This window comes from Aegilops tauschii, chromosome 5, assembly GCF_002575655.3.
Source record: "Aegilops tauschii subsp. strangulata cultivar AL8/78 chromosome 5, Aet v6.0, whole genome shotgun sequence".
Lineage (NCBI taxonomy): Eukaryota > Viridiplantae > Streptophyta > Magnoliopsida > Poales > Poaceae > Aegilops > Aegilops tauschii.
Genome location: NC_053039.3, coordinates 455,396,398 through 455,418,714, shown reverse-complemented (window position 1 = coordinate 455,418,714; position 22,317 = coordinate 455,396,398). Strand labels below are relative to the sequence as shown.

The 22,317-nt window shown below is 44.5% G+C and overlaps 4 protein-coding genes and 1 long non-coding RNA gene across 5 annotated transcripts; 4 read left to right on the top strand and 1 right to left on the bottom strand.

Annotated features, from left to right (window-relative positions):
* Nucleotides 1–3,940: 3,940 nt before the first annotated feature.
* LOC109772303 (putative F-box/LRR-repeat protein At5g02700) lies at nucleotides 3,941–6,537 on the top strand. The gene is made up of 3 exons (XM_020330987.4): nucleotides 3,941–5,261; nucleotides 5,331–5,465; nucleotides 5,872–6,537. The coding sequence occupies exons 1-3, from the start codon at nucleotides 3,978–3,980 to the stop codon at nucleotides 6,211–6,213; spliced, it is 1,761 nt and encodes a 586-aa protein (XP_020186576.1). The 5' UTR covers nucleotides 3,941–3,977; the 3' UTR covers nucleotides 6,214–6,537.
* Nucleotides 6,538–7,812: 1,275 nt separating this feature from the next.
* Nucleotides 7,813–9,529, top strand: LOC120964070 (uncharacterized). The gene is made up of 2 exons (XR_005755733.3): nucleotides 7,813–7,900; nucleotides 9,070–9,529. It is a non-coding gene; the product is annotated as an uncharacterized lncRNA (long non-coding RNA).
* A 3,493-nt stretch (nucleotides 9,530–13,022) lies between these two features.
* Nucleotides 13,023–15,507, top strand: LOC123493896 (F-box/LRR-repeat protein At3g03360-like). Its single transcript, XM_045228190.2, has one exon. The coding sequence runs from the start codon at nucleotides 13,121–13,123 to the stop codon at nucleotides 14,144–14,146; it is 1,026 nt and encodes a 341-aa protein (XP_045084125.1). The 5' UTR covers nucleotides 13,023–13,120; the 3' UTR covers nucleotides 14,147–15,507.
* Nucleotides 15,508–16,713: 1,206 nt separating this feature from the next.
* LOC109772304 (uncharacterized) lies at nucleotides 16,714–21,013 on the top strand. The gene has a single exon (XM_020330988.3). It carries the CDS (start codon nucleotides 17,266–17,268, stop codon nucleotides 18,448–18,450), a length of 1,185 nt encoding a protein of 394 aa, XP_020186577.2. The 5' UTR covers nucleotides 16,714–17,265; the 3' UTR covers nucleotides 18,451–21,013.
* A 284-nt stretch (nucleotides 21,014–21,297) lies between these two features.
* LOC109772305 (cytosolic sulfotransferase 10-like) lies at nucleotides 21,298–22,052 on the bottom strand. The gene has a single exon (XM_020330989.2). The coding sequence runs from the start codon at nucleotides 21,999–22,001 to the stop codon at nucleotides 21,519–21,521; it is 483 nt and encodes a 160-aa protein (XP_020186578.1). The 5' UTR covers nucleotides 22,002–22,052; the 3' UTR covers nucleotides 21,298–21,518.
* Nucleotides 22,053–22,317: the final 265 nt, after the last annotated feature.

Here is a 22,317-nt window from a genome sequence, read left to right as displayed (position 1 = left end):
GGGACGGAGATGAATGGTTGAGTTCATCGCCAGGGAGAGAGAAAAAGGAAGAGGAGGGTCGATGGAGAGTGCTTGTTGCCTTTTCTTGCTGTGGAGGTAAGAAAGTTGGGGTTTAGGGGGAGGAGGTGGTCCGTGATGGTTGTGGGCCAGGGTCACGTGAGGGGCGCTGAGATGGGCCTCGCGATTGCCTCCGGTCGACGGCTCGGCCTTGCGCGCTACGCGCACTCGGCCTCGTGAAGGTGGGGATCGTTCGGACCTATGAAATAGGCACGAACGTTTGGTATATATCACAGTCCTTAATCTATTATTCTGCAAAAAGAGTGGCGTTCGAACTAGAGTGCCATCGCGACCACACATAACGCATTAACCACTGCACCACGACGACTTTGATGTTATACTGTATATCGGAAGACAGGGTTATTTGACCCTTTTTCAATCCTATCAGTATTATTTGACAAAAGAAAACCTATTTATGAAAAATAATTTCACAAAATTTTAAAGAGTTCATCCATTTTGAAAAATCAATTCATGCATTTAAAAAACTTGTTCACGAAATCAAAAAAGTTCATGAATTTGAAAAACGTTCACCAGATTAAAAAAAAGTTCACAAAACCAAAAAACGTTCATCAATTTTAAAAATTGTGGAAAATTTTGAAAAAAAGTTCACTGGATTTTGAAAAAAGTTCATGGGAATCTGAAAAAAAATCATCGATTCTGAAAATAGTTCATCGATTTTGAAAAAAGTTCATGATTTTGAAAAACTTTCATAGATTTTGAAAAAGATCATCGATCTCAACTAAAAGTTCATTGATTTTGAAAAAATATCACGAATTTGAAGAAAAAGTTCATGCATTCAGATAAAAGAAAAAAAAGAACAAAACCGTTCCAAGAAAAATGAAAAAAATAAAAAGAATAAGTTACGCGAATTGAGGGATAAAAGGGTAAAAAATAAGTAAGTTAGACCAAATGAAACGAGGTGGTGTAGTGGCTTTGTAGCTGGCTTGGCTATGTTGATCATAGCCGAGAAGTCTTGGTCCTCGTGCCCCTAAGGACCAGCACGCATGAGTCATAATGAAACTGTTGTGTAGAGCAGACGATGCATACCATGCACGACAGCTGCATGATACAAATCTAGCTGTCTGCTCCCTTTTGACGATATGCATGGACGACCTGATATGGGTTGTCGTCTATAAATCATCCATACAATGTCGTCTGCGTAGTATCGCTCAAGTCATAATCATCGTCATTAAACCCTTGAATTGATCTGAAGCACTTGACACCAGATCTCGTCGTCACAGACGCGTTGTCAAAAACCCTAACCTTGCTACTCCAAGGAGACGACATGAATCTATGTTGGAGCTTTGTCGACTTTTTTCTGTTCTTTAACCGAAAACAAAGAAAAAGTTAAATGGGCCGACCGAGGGGTGTGCTGCAGGCGCCGGTTTGCATAATGGCCTATAACGGGCGCTTGCAGCGCTAAATAGGATCCGTCCTAGTTTCTTCCATGGAAACGGACCAGTTCATGTTTGCCAAAAAAAGCCGGTCATGCTCATGTGTTTAGTTTCCTCTGTTCTAATCAATTTTCTTGCATGCACTTAAGGCATATGTACACTCGTATATATTACTATACTAAACAATATGCAAATACTTATGCACTTGATTAGTCTATCTTAAAATATTATATATATTTTTAAAAATACTCAGGTTTATTTTAAAAGTTCATCAAAAGTACAAAACATCCTAAATAAAATTAAATTACATCAAGGTCTCTTGACCACGGGACAATCACTACCACCGCCAGAACAAAATGTTGTCGCCACTCGCATGCCGAAACCGGCTTGGCCATGTTGATCATAGCCGAGAAGTCTTGGTGCTCGTGCCCCTATGGACTAGCACCCATGCATGAGTCATAACGAAAATGTTGTGCAGACGATGCATACCATGCACGACAGCTGCACGATACAAATCTAGCCGTCGACTCACTTTTGGTGATATGCATGGACGACCTGATATGTTGTCGTCTATAAATTGTCCATACAATGTTGTCTGCGTAGCATTGCTCGAGTCATAATCATCGTATTAAACCCTTGAATTGATCTGAAGCACTTGACACCAGATCTCGCCGTCGCGAACGCGTTGTTAGAAACCCTAACCTCGCTACTCCAAGGAGATGACATGAATTTATGTTGGAGCTTCGTCGACTCTATCCGGACGGATGAATTCGAGGAGGGGGTTGAAACCCATAAGATCAACTCAAAAATGAAGCGCCGCATCCATGCAAGCGCCGTCACCGCAAGGAGTAATAAACCCTAACCTAAACTACTAGAAGGAGCCAAGGCATCATGATTGCCCTCTTCGTCACCAGTCGCCGGAGGGGCAGACAGAGGGGTGAAATCCATGGGTTGGCCAGTGGAGCTTGGAGGAAGGAGAACTTTACCCTAACCGCCTTTGCTTGAGGGAGAAGCGTGTAACACCATTGACAACTATGAGTACTTGTATAATCTTTATTTATTTAATAATAACCCTAATGTACATGTTATTACAGTCGCCATTAGTTGCATGTCTCCTTCTTCCTCGAGGATTTGCCTCGATGCGGGTTGTGATGCAAAGTGCGGTTTGCCTCAATGAATTTTTTTTTGAAACGAGATAAAGATTTGTTAATTTTATCAAATAATAAGAAGAGAGTTGTCTGGCTATTTTTATCGTATGTTGATTGGTTAATTACAGAAAAATCGAATGAAAACATGCACAACCCACTAATTAGGCACACACCATCATGAAAAATACATCGACTAAGTTGCACATTAATGTCATCGTCATCACATCTCCTTGAACAAGAGACTTATCTGACTTCCTCTTAAGCAACCAACGACAAGTAGAACAGCTGGGAAGTAGTGAGAGACCACGAAAAGATCTAAGCCAAAGAAACATAACACACGCCAGCAACATGGCACTATGCACTGACGCCGGGAAGGATAATTAAGATGAGCCATCTATGGCATGTCCCATGACATCGTTGCCACACCGACCTCGCCGCCGCGTAGGCCCCACTGCAACAAATGGACCACGACGATGCTACATAGCTGGAACATAAATTTTTGAGAGCAAACATGTATTCGCATCATCACATGATAAAAAAAACATTGACAAGCTGTTTGCTGTTAGCATCCGTGGAACCGCTGCAGCCAACACCGCTACAACACGAAGCTACTCTCTCACAAAAGGGTCTAGACCACCAACACCGCCAAGTCCCTCTTTCCTCCACTCGGCCATGCCCTCAAGAATCTGAGCTACGAGTTTGGGTGGGTGTTTTTTGTCGCGAGATGTTGTTGAACACCCGTGCGTTATGTTGCTTCCATAGAGCCCAGCTAATCCCGATGATGAGTGTGTCTAGCCCCTTCCTTAGCTTTCCACGCAGCCTTTGTCTTTGAATGAGCCACCAATCTGTGAAAGACGAGTCCTGGGTCGAGCACTGAATGCTGATCCGGAGCAAGTCAACACATCGATGCCAAACTTCTCTTGTGTGTACGCAATGCGTGAGAATGTGGTTAATATCGTCCTCCTCCTGAAGGCATGCATGGGGAGGTATTATCTTGCATCCCATGTCGAGCTCGTCTGTCCGATGCCCATAACCCGTGTTGCACGGCAAGCCACCGCCTTTTTCAAAACAAAAAAAACATGAATATCTTGCACTTTGGGGGGTGGGATGTTGTTTCGAACCGCGCCATGTTGTTTGGAATCGTTTCACCGACTCACTTGATTTTGTACAGTATAATTGGTGTGAACGACTGAACGATGTCTTGCAACGCACTGCGCCGCATGCACGGCGAGTCGCCTCGGGTGCTGTGTTGCGTAGGAGGTCAAAGATCAGAGGGAACTCAATTTTCTGGGGAAAGAGTACTAGAGTACCGCTATCAGTAGCTGTTTCCTCGTGCTCTTCTCCAACAAACTCATCTCTTTTGGCGGCGGCCGCGGCCATGGATGATGCGGCGGCGGCTTCCGCATCCAAGAAGCGGAAGCGGGACGAGCCCGAAGCGCAAGATCCCCCGGCGACCAGGGATGGCGGCGGCGACGAGGGCCTCGACCTCATCAGCCGCCTCCCCGACGAGCTCCTCGGCACCATCATCTCCCTGCTCCCCAGAACCAAGGAAGCCGCCCGAACGGCCATCCTCTCCTCCCGGTGGCGCCACATCTGGCGCACCACCCCACTCAACCTCGTCGCCAGAGGACTCTCCGGGCAAGAGCGCAAGCGCGTCGCCATCGTCTCCAAGATCCTCGCCGCGCACCCTGGCCCCGCCCGCCGCCTCGCCCTCTACGGCATCCGCCTCGGCCGCGAACGCTACGCCAAGTTCAACGGCTGGTTCCGGTCCCCCGCCCTCGATGGCCTCGAGGAGCTCGGCTTCACCTCCTCCGGTGACGCCTACTCCCGCAACGGGGGCACCAGGCCACCGCGCCCGCTGCCGCCTTCCGTGCTCCGGTTCGCGCCCACCCTACGCGCCGTCAGCATCGGCCGCTGCGATTTCCCCGAGATTAATGCTGCCCCAGCGCTTGTTCTTCCTCGGCTGAAGCAGCTCAATCTGTACGACGTCGTGATCTCGGAGGCGGCCATCCACCGCCTGCTCGCAGGTTGCATTGTGCTCGAGCGCCTTCAGCTTCAGAGCCTCCGCGGACTCAGCATCGTCCGAATCGTTTCACCGACTCTCCGGAGTATTGATGTCTCTGTATGTTCCCACCCTGAAGCAGATGTGCTGTCTCAGCAGCTTGTCATTGAGGATGCACCTTGCCTTGAGCGATTGATCTCATGGGGTCCAGTTGGTGGCCCAAAGACAATCAGGGTCATCGTGGCGCCGAAATCTCACGCTGCCGATTTCCCTGAGATTAATGCTACCCCTGCACTTCTTCTCCCTCGGCTGAAGCAGCTCAATTTGTACGGTGTCGTCATCTCGGAGGTGGACATCCACCGCCTGCTCGCAAGCTGCATTGTGCTCGAGGCCCTTGACCTTCACAGCATCCGCGGGCTCAGCACTGTCCGGATCTTCTCACCGACTCTTCGGAGTATTGGTATCTCTGTATATTCCCACTCCAAAGGAGATGTGTTTCAGGAGCTTGTCATTGAGGATGCACCATGCCTTGAGAGATTGATTTCATTTAATGGAAATGGCCCAAGGACAATCAGAGTCATTGGAGCGCCTAAACTGACAGTGCTGGGCTATGTGTGTAACAAAATCTTCAAACTTGAGATTGGAACCACAATTGTTAAGGTATAACCAATCTTCTTCTTGGAACATACATTTGGGTTATTTCTTCATGTATTTACCCTTTTTCTCCAGGAAATGATCCCCATCAACTTCACCCTGCCGGTGCGCACAGTGAAGATCTTGGCTCTAGAATCCATCGGTCCTAATTTGGATGCAGTTGTTGGATTACTTAGATGCTTTCCATGCACCGAGAAGATATACATCCAGGTGAAATCCTAGCTTGTTGTTAAATGTTAATCACTCCAGAAAAAAATGTAAAATGGCATGGTGTTAAACATGTTCAAAGAGGTTTTTATCTTTGATCAATCATATACCTCTCTGGCTGCCTAACTTGGATGACTGAAATAATATTCGGTTAAATTAACATCCACAATCAAGTTTTATTCGTTTCCCAAATTTACATTGACAAATCTAGTGGTCAAAGTTGCATCTTGGAAATTTTGAAGCTAATAAAAGGGAGCCTTCTAGGGGACTATTGTGTTCAATAATCCTGAATTCACACATCATGCAAGTCATCCTGATGTTAATAGGTCCATCTATGAAGAAGTTAATTCTTTCTATCTATGAAGAAGTTAATTCTTTCTATACTTATTTTTTTTCTCTTCTTTTGCAGTCATTGGTTAGGAAGGATATGAAAAATGTGTGGCAGCATGATATACTCGATCCAATTGAATGCCTTGTTCACCATCTTGGAAAAATTGTATTGGAGGGCTATGTAGGCATGAGACCCGACGTTAACTTCGCCAAGTTCTTTGTTCTAAATGCAAGGGTGCTCAAGGTGATGATATTCGGCCTCTCTGATGACCGCAATGAGGAATGGATGGCTAATCAACACAGGCGGCTGCAGCTAGATAACAGAGCCTCTAGAAATGCTCGATTTGATTTTAAAAGAGTTAATGGTAACCGTAACATGCACATCCATGATATGAGGATGCCTGATCCCTTTGATAGCTAAATATGTCGACCATGCTCACGGCTGCTGCATGAGACTGTGAACTTCCTCAAGGCAGTAAGCTGATCCCTTGCTGCTTCGTTTATTTTCTTCTCTTTGGGGCTTGAGTGAGGAGGGCATCATTGATTGTAAGCTGCCTTTTTCATTTCTCTTATGTTCTGTGCGGTTGTTGTGTTTTGTGCACCGTAAGGTGTTCATTCAGCACACCTCTGTATCTTGTGACCATTTGGGGCCTTCTAAGATGTAATGCCTTTTGTCTAGAAAAATGTTTTTGATCGGTTTGATGCAGAGATACTCTGTTTATCTTGTCATATATTTCGTTCCAAACATTCTAAGCATTCTGTTTACACAACCTTTTGTTCTTATGGAAACCTTAGTGCTACCGTCTACTGTATGCTAACTGCTAACTGAAAACCTTGGTGCAACCTTTTGCAAGTTGCCACGTTTCGTGAGCATACTTGAGGTGGAGGCGTAAAGCCCTTGCAGACAAATTTCCCGGAGCCCGGGGAATTATTTTGAACAGAAGAGGGAGCTTAACTATCAGCCAGAAATTCCCCTCAAAAAATGAAAAACTATGAGCGAGAAATAATTTCAAGCCAGCATGAATATGTGAATCTAAAATAAGTTTGTCGTGCAAAATGCTACTGTTCCACCAAACTGATATAAACACAGAACAAATAGTACATTTGGTGAAGCTTTATTGTGTCTGTGACGTGTCCGGACTCCCCTAAACCTTCCCTATGTTTGGTTTCGGTTTGTGGGGTTTCGGATGTCCGGACCTTCAACAAGGGCACGACTCGTGCATGTCAACATTGTCCCGTCAAGCTAGAGAGGCGATGACGAACGACACCATTGCATTACTCCACGGAGAGATTTGGACCCGCCACTCATAGGACCATATATATATATATGACGCTACTGGCGAGCTTGGATCCATGAAGTCCCATGCCATATGCGTGAGCTCCACCCGCCAGATCGGCGTGAAGCTGCCGGCTGCGCACTCCACCGATGAACACCATTGATGGGCGCCGCAGCCCGCAGATGCTTCAGATGTGTTTGTGGATGATGTGGGCAGACGATGTATAGATGGTAGCGATGCAATGCAGTCATTTGTATTTGCTGTGTTTGCCCAAACAACAACAGCAAATACGTCCTTTGCTTCTAGGTTTCTTTAGTTATTACGTATTATTTTGAAAATTGAGATCCCTTGTTTGTTCGAACAACAACCACTTGTGAATGCAAAACTAAAGAAGAATAAGAAGAGATCAGGCGTACGGTATGTTCGTGTTCAGAAGTAAACCCACATTTTCGAGTGTCAAAGCTGCCACATGCTGGATAATACTTATCATGTTGAAAATTTTGGCTCAAAAGAGAATCCAACACTGCAACGGCGACGGGTTTTGTTCTGTGTGTCATCAAAACAGAAAGCGAAAGGAAAATCTTTTCTCTTTTTAGGGAAGAAAGGGAAAGGAAAATCGGATGCTTAGACCGCGGTGGCCCGCAACACCAAGTAGGGGGATAGGCCCGCTACAGATGGAGGCCCAATACCAACACCCAGCGATAAGAGCCCACTGCGTGACCCCGACGGGAAACCCTCGCCCGCCGCCGACCCACCTCCATTGCCAGGTTCAGGTCAGGCATATCGTCGCCGGCAACGCGTGCGCGGCGGAGGCAACTGGCGGCTACTCGGGTAAGAGCTTGTAAAGTTATAATACTGTGTTACGACTGAAGTGTCTTTGAGTCCCTCCCACATCGATTAAGCACTTTTTATTAGAGAGACATAACATCGATTAGGCACTTGGGGGCAAGATTGATTTCTAGATTCCGGCCAGCCATAATAAACCCATCTTTTTCTTGAACAATCCGATGGGAACTCGCTCCACCTAGAACCTTTGCTTCGTGCATATTAAATAAAATTCACCTGCTGTTAGCAATCTGATGGGAACCAACAGAGGGAAGGGCCGGGCAGGGTAGAGATACTCAAATTTATAGCTAATAATAATTGTAGTAGAATTTATGGAACAAGATGAAGCACAAATCTTCCGCTTAATTTTGACCGTGAAAGTGCATACAAAAGAATTACTATATTTTGTTTGCCAAACTGTGAACCTAGAAATTACTTATTGGCCTATCTTTCATGTACTATACATTTACTTCCATGAGGCATGCAATGTTTCAGTTTGCCAAAGTCTTGGGCCAAATCTGGTATTATTTGGTCGAAAGAGCTATGTGTTGGTTTGCCAAAAGTGTTGGGCAGAATCTATTAATATTTAGCTTAAACAGAAAACTGGGTTATAAAGCCTGGCATATAATGGTTTTCATGAATCTGTGTTGCATACTTGTTATTGTGCTTCTAAGGTCGTGCTCGTGCAAAACATTCTGCTTTCTGTGATGGTCCGAAATGATCCTTGTACAAAGTATTAATGATTTTGCATCACATCAAACCATTTGTTTATTTCCAAGAGAATCACATGCATGCTTGCATCGGCACATCACATCTCTTGAATCTGTATGTGCATATAGCATGTTTCCATCATTCTGCTAGAGATAACACTGATCATTTGGTTGCTATATATAAACGTGCCTACAATCACTGGAATCAGAAGCAGCACCGATCGTGTTACAGAAATTTTGTCGTTTGAGTCACTTAAGTCTGTATACGCGCGAACGATTTTCTTGCATGGCAGTATATACATATGAGCAATGAGTCGTTTTGTCTATTGAGCTGCACATGCTTTGTAGCCATAGAGCTGGTCAATTCCTAGATCGGAGTTAATTTGTGTGTGAATATTCTTTTGACATGTGTTTACATCTGTAAACTATTCTCATTCCAAAGTCCAAACTATACCGTGGCTACAGCTGAAGCACAGGTGGCACAGAAGGCTAATCAGCACAGGTGGCTACAGCTGGATAACAAAGCTTCAAGAGATGCACAATTTGATTTCAGAAGAGATTGTGGTAGTTACAGTTTTCAGTATAACAAGCACATACTCCCTCCGTCCGGAAATACTTGTCGGAGAAATGAATGTATCTAGACACATTCTAGTTTTAGATATATCCATTTTTATCCATTTCTCTGACAAGTATTTTCGGACGGAGGGAGTACATGATATGTGGATGCTTGATCCATTTGATCGCTCATTATGTAAATGTTGCCAGCTGGTTCCATAGCTGGGAAGAGCATGCACCTGTCTTTGGTTCACCACCCGAATTGCTGATCTTGGGCTGATCATGTCTGTTCAATTTTGACATACCCACTCTGATGCGCATATATATGTTTATGCAATGTAATCTTGTCCTTGAAACCTTCCCAAGAAAATCTTGTCCTTGAAGAGAAAATCTAACCAATGATCCACCACCATATATGTGCATATATACGTGAGAAAATGTTTACAAGCGTCCTTTGCATTGCAGTCTCTTGCAATTTCGCAGAACAGTCTAGTGTGAGATAAATGAACTAGTGCACAATACGCTGCTTAATACTAATTTTTTTCGTTATCGGTACATTGAAAAGGTAAACCGGTGCACGGAGATTAAGGAGATGTATTTTGAGCTTTGGCGGGAGCAAAGAGAGTAAACGTTTTATTTTCGCCACTTCACGACTTCTGTCTATACCGTCTTCCTTAGTTTAAAAAAAAAGAGAACGGGAGTGTGTGGGGATCAACTTAGCCTGATGGGGCACTGCTCCTATTTATTAGGGAAACGTTTCCCATGGGCAGACCGGTCGTGTCGTTCGCTCCCGCGTGCCTAGCACACCCAAATACCACGGAGCCACGCGTCCTTGCGGGCCCACATGTACCGCTTCATCTTTTTCCTATCTTCTTCTTCCTCTCAGGAACTCTCTCTCTCCCAATGCGGGCAGCCATGGCCGCGCTCCTCCTCTCGCTGCGGTGCTCGTCTCCATTGCCGGGCACTCTCCTCTCCCTTTTCCCCATGCTTGCCGCCGTGGCCTCCTCCTTCTCCTCCACCCCTCCCCCATGGTCATGGCTTCCGGTGAGCTCCGAGCCGCGCCAACCCTCGATGATTCAAGGTAGGAGACGGGAGGGGAGGAGCTGCAATGGCGGAGACGAGGGGCTAGATGCGGCGATGCAGGGTGTTGACGGAGCTGCTGCGTCCGCGAGATCGAACCGGAGACCTGGGTGACCACGGGAGATGCTGCAACCGGGGACGACGGGATGCTACCACGGCGATGTCCATGTGCTGCAACCCCGCGGCGGCCGGGGTGCGCGATGGCGATGACCGAGGTGACCGCGGACTGCAACCACAGCTTTTCTGTCGCCGATAGCCGTTTGAAGCTTTTTCTGTCAACATTGGCAACTTTTCTCTGGTTTGCAGTGTCTGGTTGGAGCTTTTTTTTTCCAACGGTTGAAGCTGTTTTCATACACGGTTGAAGCTTTTTCCATCCACGATCGAAACTTTCTGTAAACGATTTGAAACTTTTTTCATTCTTGAGCGGCGCTTGATTGAAGCTCTCTCTATCATTTGGTTGAAACTTTTTCAATCTAAGGTTGAAGCATTTTGCGCGAGCGGTTGCATCCCCCTGATTCGCAGTGCCGGTTGAAGCTTTTCCATATAGAGGTTGAAGCTTTTCCACCTAGGGGTTGAAGCTTTTTTTCCAGCGTTTGCAACACAGGGGGTTTGCGACGGTTTTTCAATGGTGTTGATTGACTGGGTGACCGTCGTCGTCGGCTGCAACGAGCATCAACGGCGAGGGGCGGCGGCGGAGCTACACCCGTCGCCGTGGAGAGCATCAACGGCGACGAACGGCGAGGGTGGGGACCGGCGACGAGGACGGCCACCAGAGGAGACTGGAGGCGCGGCGACAAGGACACCGAGCAGGAGCTGCAGATCTAACCCGAGGTAGAAGAAGCCCAGGACGAATCGGTTTTTTTTCCGCTGCATCCAATGGCCACACGGGCTCGCATCTAAGGGCTGGGACTGGACCGGCCGAAACTTTCGGCCAGTGTGCCGCCGCCTAGCATCGCCCTATTTATTAGCGCTGCTTTCAACCGGGGCCGGCCCATTTCCGGTTTTCCACCCATCGGCCTGTGTCGTTTTTTTTCTGTTTTATTTGCTTTTTTGTTTCTCTAATCAAATCCGTGATTTTTTTAAACTTGTAAACTTTTTTGAATTTGAGAAATTTTACAAATCCATGAATGCTTTAAATTTGTGAACATTTTTCAAATTCATTGATCATTTTCTCAAATTTATGTATTGTTTGTGAAATACAAAAAAATCATGAACTTTTTCTAAATTCATGATTTTCCCAAAATTCAGAACATTTTTTATAATTTGGGAATGTTTTTTGAAACTCGCAACCATATTTTGAATTTGACTTTTTTAATTGAAGAACACTATTTAAGAATGGGGAATTTTTTTCGAAATGTATGATTTTTTTGATTTTGCATTTTTTGAATTCATGAGCGTTTTTATATTTTAAAATAATGTTTGAAATTTTAATTTATTCTTGGAAGAAACAACATTTTTTCAATCAATGAACATGTTTTAGTTTTGGGAACAATTTTAAAAAATTTCGAATGTTTTTTGAACCGTCAAGCATTTTTTTATATTCATGAAAATGTTTTAAATTTGTGAAGACATTTTTAAATGCATGGACTTTTTTTGAAATTGGAATTTTTTTAATCCGGGAACTTTTTTTGTAGTCCCTAATTCGGACAGGTTGAGGAGGGACGGCATCGAGCAAGCGCATTTGTTGACTGCATTTCGTCTAGTACGTGATAACAGTATGAACTGTCTTTATTAAAACCTTTTCTGGATCAACTAATTGGGAATCATTATGATATATATGTAACTGGAGCAGTTACTGCGTGTGTGGCTCGGATCTTTGTTCTTAACATGTGGTTGGAAGAATACTCCATGAATGTTGAGTAATTACCTGGTCTTGTGGTGGTTCCACTGGTTGGCTACTTATGACATTTGCTGAGCAAAATCTGCTTCAGTTAGCTCTATTGTAACAGCAACAGGATGGGTTTCTTCTGAGGCCAGCCATAGTATATAACTGAAAATGTAATTATGTGCTGGTTCAGAATAAGGAGAGGCCCCTAGTAAATGGATGAACAAGCAGGAGTAAACTGGTAAAAATGACAAGGCTGTTGTATGTGAACCTGCCAAGGTCGGGAACCCCGTTGAACAGGCGGTGGGAACATGTATTTGGCTCAAATCAAACCAGAATCTGCAACGGTGGAGTGGAGACCAGAGGATGAAGAAGAAGGACGGGTTTTGTTCTGTGCGTCTTCACTTTGCTTTTTTTTTTTTTTTTGAGAACGTCTTCACTTTGCTTTGCGGCTGCGTCCATTCTCCTGCAAAAATCCATTCTCGCTGGATGATGATGTTTTTTTTTCTTTGAGAAACACTGGATGATGGATCGCAACACCCGTAGGGATTTGGGCCCGCTACAGCTAGAGGCCCAATACCAACAACCAGCCTTATATAGCGGTGGTAAGTTCCCTCAAAAAAAAAAATATAGCGGTGGTAAGAGTCCAGTCAATGGCCGCTGCATTAGCTCCAACCAACCCGCCTGTCCCCGACGAGAAACCCTCGCTCGCCTCCAGGAAGAGGTCCAGGTTCAGGTCTGGCTGGCACATCGTCGCCGGCGACGCGTGCGCGGCGGAGGCGGCTGGTGCCTACTCGGGTAAGAGCTACTAGTACTGCGTTAGGCTCAAGTGTCTTTGAGTCCCTCCCACATGATTAAGCACTTTTTATAGAGAGAGAGAGAACATCGATTAGGCACTTGATGAATTTGTATATATGTATTGGGCTGCGCATGCTTTGTAGCCATACAGCTGGTCAATTCCTAGACGAGAGTTAATTCGTGTGTGATATCCTTTTGCCATGTGTTTACATCTGTACACTGTTCTCATTCCAACCTATATAAGTATAATGTACATTCATGAATGAAAGGTTCAAGTTGTGGCGGAGAAAATACTTCTGTTCATGTGTTCTTTTCAACAAATGTGTTTTTCTATCTTTTGCAGATATTTTGGTTGCAGCAGCCATGGATGATGCAATGACTTCCTTACCCAAGAAGCAGAGGCTGGACAAGCTGGAATCACAAGAGCCTCCGGCAAGCAGTGACGGTAGGGACCAGAACCTCGACCTCATCAGCCGCCTCCCCGACGACATCCTCGGCAGCATCATCTCCCTCCTCCCCACTAAAGAGGCCACACGGATCCCCATTCTCTCCACCCGGTGGCGCCACCTCTGGCGCTCGGCCCCACTAAACCTTGCCGTCAACTACGACCTTCTATTCAAAACATCCAGGCAAGGGCGCGACCACATGGCCATCATCTCCAACATCCTCATCTCGCATCCTGGACCAGCCCGTCGCCTTTCCCTCCGCAGCATCTGCCTCCGCAATGACTCCTATGCCAGGTTTGACATCTGGTTCCGGTCCCCTGCCCTCAATGGCCTTGAGGAGCTCGACTTCTATGGGAGAAACACGCAATGCCTAGTGCCTCCTTCTGTGCTCCGCTTCGCGCCTACTTTGCGGCTTGCCATCATCGACGGTTGCAATTTATCTAAGATTGATGTCGCCCCCGCGCTTCTTCTCCCTCGGCTAAAGCAACTCAAGCTCTATGACATCATCATCTCGGAGTCGGTCTTCCACCGCCTGCTTTCTGGAGGCACTATGCTCGAGAACCTTGATCTACAGAGCATCCATGGGCTTACTGTCATCCGTATCATCTCGTCGACTCTCCGGAGTATTTGTGTCTATGTTCGTCACCAAGCAGATATGGTGGAGCTTATCATTGAGGATGCACCATGCCTTGAAAGATTGATCCAACCTGGTCAAGAGGGTCCAAGAACAATTAGGGTCATCGCCGCACCGAAATTGGCGGTGTTGGGCTACCTGACTCCCAGAATCTCCAAACTTGAGCATGGAACAATAATTCCTGAGGTAGGACAAGTCTCCTGAAACTCGCATTCCGGCGTTCTTATTTGCATTATAGCCTGCTACATCTTCTTCGTTTTCTCCAGGAAATGATCCCCATCTGCTTGACTACTTCGATGCGCACAGTGAGGATCTTGGTTCTAGATTATATTGGCCCCAATCTGGACGCAATTGTTGGATTTCTTAGATGCTTTCCCTGCACAGAGAAGTTGTACATCCAGGTGAAATCTTTGTTGCTACAGGCTAATCACTCCAAAAGAACTTATTGTCAAAACTAATTGTATGGATTTTTAATTTTGATCAACCATATCTCTCTGGATGTCTAGTTTGGAGCATATGGAAATAATAATAAATTCGTAATTAACTTCCGCAATAAAGTTTTTTGGGTAATTTTCCATAATTGATTAGGGGAAATTTTATGCAAATTTTATGATGATAAATCTATTGATCAAAACATGTGTGAATTGAAGTTAAAAGTAATGAGTTAGGGGACTATATTGTTCAATAATCCTCACTTCACACATCATGCAACTAATCCAAATATGATTGGATATTTGGAAGGAAGCTATGAGGAAATTGCTCTTCTATTGCCTGCAAAAATATTACTCTATTTATTGCGACCTAAGTGGCGTTTATCCTTTACTTGTTATTTTGTAGTCACATCTTAGGGAGTATATGAAAAATGTGCGGCAATATGACACCCTTGATCCTATCGAATGCCTTGAACTCCATCTCAGAGCAATAGTCTTGGAAACCTATGAAGGCAAGAGACCAGATGTTAACTTTGCCAAGTTCTTTGTCCTGAATGCAAAGGTACTCGAGGTAATGAAATTTGGTGTCCACGGTAATACCTGCAATGAGAAATGGATGGCTAATCAGCACAGGTGGCTACAGCTGGATAACAAAGCTTCAAGAGATGCACAATTTGATTTCAGAAGAGATTGTGGTAGTTACAGTTTTCACTATAACAAGCACATACATGATATGTGGATGCCTGATCCATTTGATAGCTCATTATGTAAATGTTGCCAGCCAGTTCAATGCCCTTTCAAGCGAATATCGAGGGATAGATGCTCTGTTTATGCCGTCATTTTTTTCCTTCCAAGCATCCTAATGCTTTTATATGTAATGATCCTCTGTTGCTACCATCTTAGCATATGTTTCTTAGCTGGAAACTGAAAAGCACAGATCTGTTTATAGTTCAATTTTGATATACACACTCTCATGCACATAAATAAATATATGTTTACTCTATCTAGTCTTGTCATTGAAGAGAAAAAAAAGTCTAAAAAGTCTTGCCCTTGAATAGAAAATGTAAGTAGCACATGTCAGGTTTTCAGGCATCTGAAAGAGTTATATTGTTTACCAAACAGTTACGCAAAACATGAGAGCGAATATAAATTTACCACGTACTCACATTTAAGTGTGTCCTGCCTACATGTTTTATTTGGCCTTGGGAGAAGTCTCGGATTAATATTATGGCAAAGTTTGGCCAAAATGTTTTACAAGTGTCCAGTGCTTTACCTTTACTTTAATCACGGATCTACCACCATTGAAGTCTGTATTTTCTGCAAAAATACACATTCCTGGAATTCAGAAGTCTGCAGAACCAGGGGATTCAGACTACAGTACATTTTTGTTATGGAATTGGTATGCTGGGATTCAGAAGTCTGCAGAACCAGGGGAGTTGGGGGTTCTTGTGCAGGATTGGCACAGGAAACACAAGTTTCTGCCTCAACCAGGGGCAGACTGGCCTCTACTTTGGTCTTTGGATCCGCTCCTGCATCCACCAGCTTCTTGCAAAAACAGGACAGGCTGAAAATGGAACACATAAAGAATGGCAAGCCTACTTAAACACTGTAATGAACACTGTACACAGGAAGATCACATTAGATGGACATGAAGACGGTGGACAATGTGTTGAGCGCGACCGCGGCAATGAGGTACGATCATAGGAAGATCACCGAGCACTCCTCCTGACCGACATCGGACAGCTGCGCCATGGCCCCTGAAATCGCCAGGGCGCACGGTTATTCAGCAAGGTCAATGTTCAGGACTTACCAAATCTTCAGAAGAAGACAACGGCGAAAGTTGAGAGCTTACCGATGTTCATAGTGGGAGGCAATACGAACTGCATCCAGAGCGCTAGTGGTAGAAGAGGTATGGGGAAGGAAGCACCGACTTCCGCAAGCATGTAGATCCATTCAGAGTGAATTCAAACAATGGCGAACTGCTGACGACTGATCGTTGGTCTAGATACTGATATTTCTACCTTCTGTCAGGTTTCCACCTAGGATAAGTAGCTAGTCCCTGGAGTGAGAGTGAGACTAAATGAACACTGGATTTTGATCTGCAGGTACACACACACACACACACACTGAGAAAACTGCAGATTCATAGCCCCATCAACTCGAAAGAATCCTGGATGACTCTAATAGGATCGCCTTCACCGATGACCAGCCACTTCAGGCATGGCACTAGCCAGACAACAAATCCAATTATCTGACAAGATGCAGTTAACACCAAATTCAGTCAAAAACTCTTTTCCCCTTGAAATGATCAAAGTGTGTTAGTCAGAAACGTACCACGGATATAGTTGGCGGCACAGTGATCTCCTCGACGAGCTGCCGCATGGCCTTCGTCAGGTTCGTCTAGAGACTAGAGGGTCTTATTGTCGGCAACGTTACGACGGGAGTAGAGCTCCCTGCTGCATGTCTGGCGCAAGTCAGTTTCTCTGAAGATGTCAACACCCAACAAACCACCAACCAGCACTGAGGATCAAGAACCCTTATGACCAGCTTTAAATCTCTTGGGATGCTTCTTCTTGTTGTCAGCCGGCCACAACAGACATGCTGCTTGAAGATGGATTTATAGCCTTTGCAGCCCGTGGGCCACATCGATTTCATTCTGTATATGTCCGACTCTTAGCATCGGGTTCTGATTGGTCGTCGAATCACTCCTAAATACAGTAGATTATCTCACTACTTCCACGACGGGTTCTTGTGGTTGCACAGCCAGCATATGCAGTCAGAGAGGCCAAATGATACGACAAGCAGCAAGGCACGGGAGAACGACCCGTTGGCTCTGTCTTCCTTGGTCAACCATCCACCCTCGATCCCCTCTGTGCGCCCAAACCCACAAAAATGGAGGGCGACAGCCAGACACCGCGGGCAGCGGTCATCGTATCCAAGGTGCTCGAAGACGACGACCTCCTCGTAGAGATCCTTCTCCACGTCGGATTCCCCACCACCCTCGTCCGCGCCGCCCTCGTCTGCAAGCGCTGGCTGGGGCACGCCTCCGAGCCCGCCTTCCTCCGCCGTTTCCGCAAGCTCCACCCGCCCCGCCTCCTCGGCTTCTACATCGACGACAGGTACTGTGACTCCGCTCCGCCAACCTTCGTCCGGATGCTGCCGCAGCCCGCAGAGCTCTCTGCCATCGTCCGCCGCACAAATTTCAGCGCCTACAGGAGGCTATCGCCCGGCATGCTTGACTGCCGGAACGGCAGCGTATTCACCACCTTGTACACAGACAAGAGCGCTCTTGGGGTGCACCGCCCGCTGTGCCATGGGGGAGGTCTGACCATCGTCCCATCACTCCCACGCCCTCTACTCCCCTTGGGCAGTTCCTGCACTTTCAGACAAGTCCTCTCCAAGCAAGGGGATGGCCTGTCCTACTACTACTTGTACGTGGAGTCTAGCAACCAAGAATATAGGATGCACGTATATATGATGCAGGATGGTTCCTGGCGCAGGCATCATCTCTTGGACATAGGCCAACTCCTTCGTCCTCGTTCAAAACCAAAAGCTGTGCTCGTCGGCAATAAAATTTACATGGCGGCTGGCCCAACCAACATCGTTGTCTTGGATTTGAAGACATTGAGTTTCTCCACAGTTCAGCTTCCACAAGGAGTGGAGCATGGCAGCAGAGGCACCACCATGTTGTCACGGGCCGGTGATGCTTCTGGTGTATATCTCATCCACGTTAAGGAGTTTCAACTCCGCATCTGGCTCCGCAAGGAGGACAACTGGTTGCTGGTCGATAGCATCTGCCTGCATGAAATGTGTGCTAATTTGAGGAAGTCAGATTCTACAATCAAGAATGGGCATAATGTTCTTCTCATGGACCAGGTGGTGGACTATGGTGACTTTGTGTTCTTGCAGATGGGTGGATGTGTACTGCACTTGGATGTCAGGTGCAGGACACTACGTAAAGTGTATGAATACAGAAGCACTCATCTTGGTGATATCCATCCTTTTACAATGATCTGGCCTCCCGCATTCCCCACGGTCAAGTACGAATCCTGCAAGGTTTGTCTTCTGGTATTTTGATGATCTTGTTGAGGTTACATAGTTATGCAATGTATATTGTCCATCACACTATTTTCAAATTGTGTTAGCTACATGATAGATTCCTTAGGATATTGTACAATACTGGTTAACCGACATTGATAAGTGCTTTTGCCGTAAGACAATCTGAAATCACTTGTGCGTTGTGATAATATTACAAGGTGTTCATTTCTGGTCATTATTTGGGACACACTTTTGTATTAGGGGTGTTTGATGATGAGGGTATCCCTTGTGCATGGGCATGTGTCTTGGTTGGCTAGTTGATAAAGATAACCGTGTGGATAGATAAAAGAAAAAATAGAGTGGTAGGGGTTACAGTTATTTCCTGCTTGCCAAAAGATTACAGAAGACTACCTTTAAATATGATGGACCCCTAAGTCAAAGAAACTGCTTGGATGTCGTTTTTCTTTTTTGTACAGACTCAGGATTAGTTATAGAATTACATTTGACAGTGTTGATGGTTGTCTTGCCGTTTGCTAGACATGTACTCCCTCTATAAAGAAATATAAGAGCATAAGACTACGGCATGTAGAATGCTCCAGGGAATGGTTACTTCTGCTAACACTTGTATTGGCAGCATATGCCATTCTTCTTAATTGGTGCTTCTCCTAATTACAGACTCATAATTATTAAAATTTTAGTGGTGCTGAAACATGAATTGTTTGGTGTTCTAGCTTGGAACATCATTCTCCTGCGTTACTGCTTTTACCATCATTCTGCCGCATCACTGTTTTTACCATCGTTCTGCTGCATTTCTAAACTACCCAGCACCTTTAAGTGCAAAACTAAAGCTTGGACCTACACAAGTTTACAACATGTTAATTTTTCAGAATGTTGGCTTCTAAGCGTAATTTCTTAGTGGATTGTATATTTCTTATGCAAGATTTCTGATTTAGATATATCATAATGGTTTCTCAAAAAAAAGTACATCATAATGAAAATTGCCTTCCAGTGGATAATACAAGTTAACTGTGGGTAATTTATGCTTGCATGGCATTTTCCCTTCTATGATCGGAGGTTTGTTTGACTGGACTGCACCCTATATAGTGGAAAGTTACATGTCTGGCATTTGAAGGCATTTAACCTACAACCCTGAAGCTTTTAAGAATATTTGTCGAAACAAATGCTATTTTGACTTTCGAGCATATATACATGATACTTGCTACTGTTGTACTAGCCACTTGTCTTTGTTGCATGATTTGTTTTGTTCATTTGATATTCAGATACTTCATTATCTCCATGCTGACCTTTCTTCTGTTTTCCTTGAAAATAGAACTGCAACCTAAAGAAGAAAGATACAAGGAAGCTCATGGATTGTACCTACGTCGTGAATGACATGGGTGGAATCAAGTAAGAGCAGTAGTCTGAAGTATTTCCTCTAGTACCTTGTAGCAGTTTTAATTACCATGTAACTGGAGCATGTACTCCTACGCAACTTCTCTTATGCAGTTATCTCGTCTCATCTGCTTGCTTCAAAGTCTTATGATTCCACTGCTTGGCTACTTATAAATTTGGAGAAGCACAATTGCAAAATCTGTTTCAGTTTGCATATTTCTCTAATAAATTTGGAGTAATATAAAAGAAAGTTTCTTTGAGGCCCTGAAAATGTACTTGTGTGCTGGTTCAGAGCAAGGAGAGACCCATGGTATATGCAGCAGTAAGCTCTGGCAAATGCATCGATCACTACTAGCGAGGGGTAAGACAACAGAGTGTTGATGAACTGAAGTCAGTAGAAAAAATAACAATCTGAGAGATGGATGCATCTAGCAGTCCTACTGAACAAAGCTGCTGGTGGTCCTTCCTGCAAGTTGATGCTGACGGAGAACACAACTTTAAGGCTGCAGAGTGCAAGTTGTCCTTCCTGCAATCACGGAAGACAAATTAAAGGGAAGAGATATAGAAATACTAAAAATAATAAAAGAAAAGGTGTTAATAATAATTCAGTGTTTAAAGTATTTGAGGGGTATACCGGACACATATATACAAAATACATACGTGTGCAAAGCTTTAAATGATAATTGAATAAAAGAAATACATATTTAAATTACTTGATTTCATTTTTCAGAAGTGCAATTTTTTGTTATTTTTGGAATGCATTTCACTTAGTTTCACTAATGATTCAGTAATATTTTAATACATTTCACAAAAAATATGTGCTTTAGTATTATTGTAATACACTTTACAACATGTTCGAAATGCATTTTGACATTTTCAAATGCTTTTGAAATGCATATCGGTCATCATTGGGTCTATTCAAATATATTTCACATTTTTTTCCAAATGCAGTGCAACAGTTTTCAAATTCCATTTCAATTATTGAAATACATTTTAGTCTTGATTCAGTAATATTCTAAAACATTTGACCGAAATGCGTTTGAAACTACATTGAGTCATGACTCAAATGTACTTCAAATGTATAGAAATGTTGAATGCATTTGGAAAAAAATCAATTAATCAAATCATTATCGTAATCGAAAATAATATATCATAAATGATTTAAATTACTTGAAAATAATTTTTAGATTTACTAAAACATGAACTAAATATATTTCAAATGCATTCGATATTGAAATGTTATTGAATGAAGACTATAATTTTTTCAATACATAACTGAAACAAAATGCATTTCGAAATTATAGAATCACGTTTAAATTAAATTTAAATGTATTTGAAATGTTGGAATGCACTTGAAATTTTCGGAATTGTACTTAAATATTGAAAATATTAAATGAATCATGATTTAACTTACTTGATAATTTTTAGATTTACTAAAACATGATTGAAATATATTTCAAATTAATTAAATATTGAAAATTTATTGGACGAAGACGGTAATTAATTTCAATGCATAACTGAAACAAATTGAAATGCATTTCGAATTTATTAGAATCACGATGAAATAAAAATTAAATGGATTTGAAATGTTGAAATGCACTCGAAAATTCTCGGAATTGTACTTAAATAGTGCTAAATGATGACTGAAATTGTAGAACTGGAATGATTCGGAAATTTGAGAAAGAAACATTTGAAATGAGTTATCAAACTACTGCTTAAACTTGCACATGAGGGAGGAGGGAGTAGGGCAGGTGCGTGGCGAGCAGCCGCGGGGAAGGGAGCGCCTCGAGCTCGGCCGCCACGGCGTCTACGTCCGTGTGCGCGAGAGCGGAGTCGACCTCCAGGAACCAGACGCAGTCGTGCGGGTTGCGGCGGCGGAGCGGCTGGTCGGCGTCGGAGGACGGCGGGTGGGCGTCGCGGTGAAGGGTGGCGAAGGCGAGGGCCTTGAGCCATGTGGTGCCGGACTTGGGGAAGCTGGCAAGGAGCACGTCCGTGGGCCTCGGCGCGAAGCGCGCGTGCAACGTCGGGAGGCCGCGCCTGAGCACCCCCTCCGGCTGCCAGAACCCGGCGTATCGCCGCAGCGCGAACGGTGGGCAACGCGTCTCCAGTGGGAGCGCCGGCACCAGCTCGGCCATGCCGGCGTGCGTCGGCGCCGCCGGCGTGCCTTCCTGTGACCCCACATCGCCATGAGAAGCCATGGATAATGTACTCTGCTTCAATGAGTGTGTTTTGCGCTTGCGCGTCCAGTCGGATGATTTGATCGGTCCGGACTAATACGTGAATAACAGAGTGTGAGATCTATTCTCATCAGGTTAAGTAAGCACAAGTTGGTGACCGATCCTCTGCAACAGTCGGTAGTTAAAAGGGGTCCGTCATGTGCGTCATGTGATGATACATGATAGACATACATATGGACACCTATGCAATTAGTTCATTGCTGATTTGCAGTGACTCTGATGTTTTTCTTCTTGTCAGTACTCGCTACGAGTGGCGGAGCTTGAGCCAAAATCATGG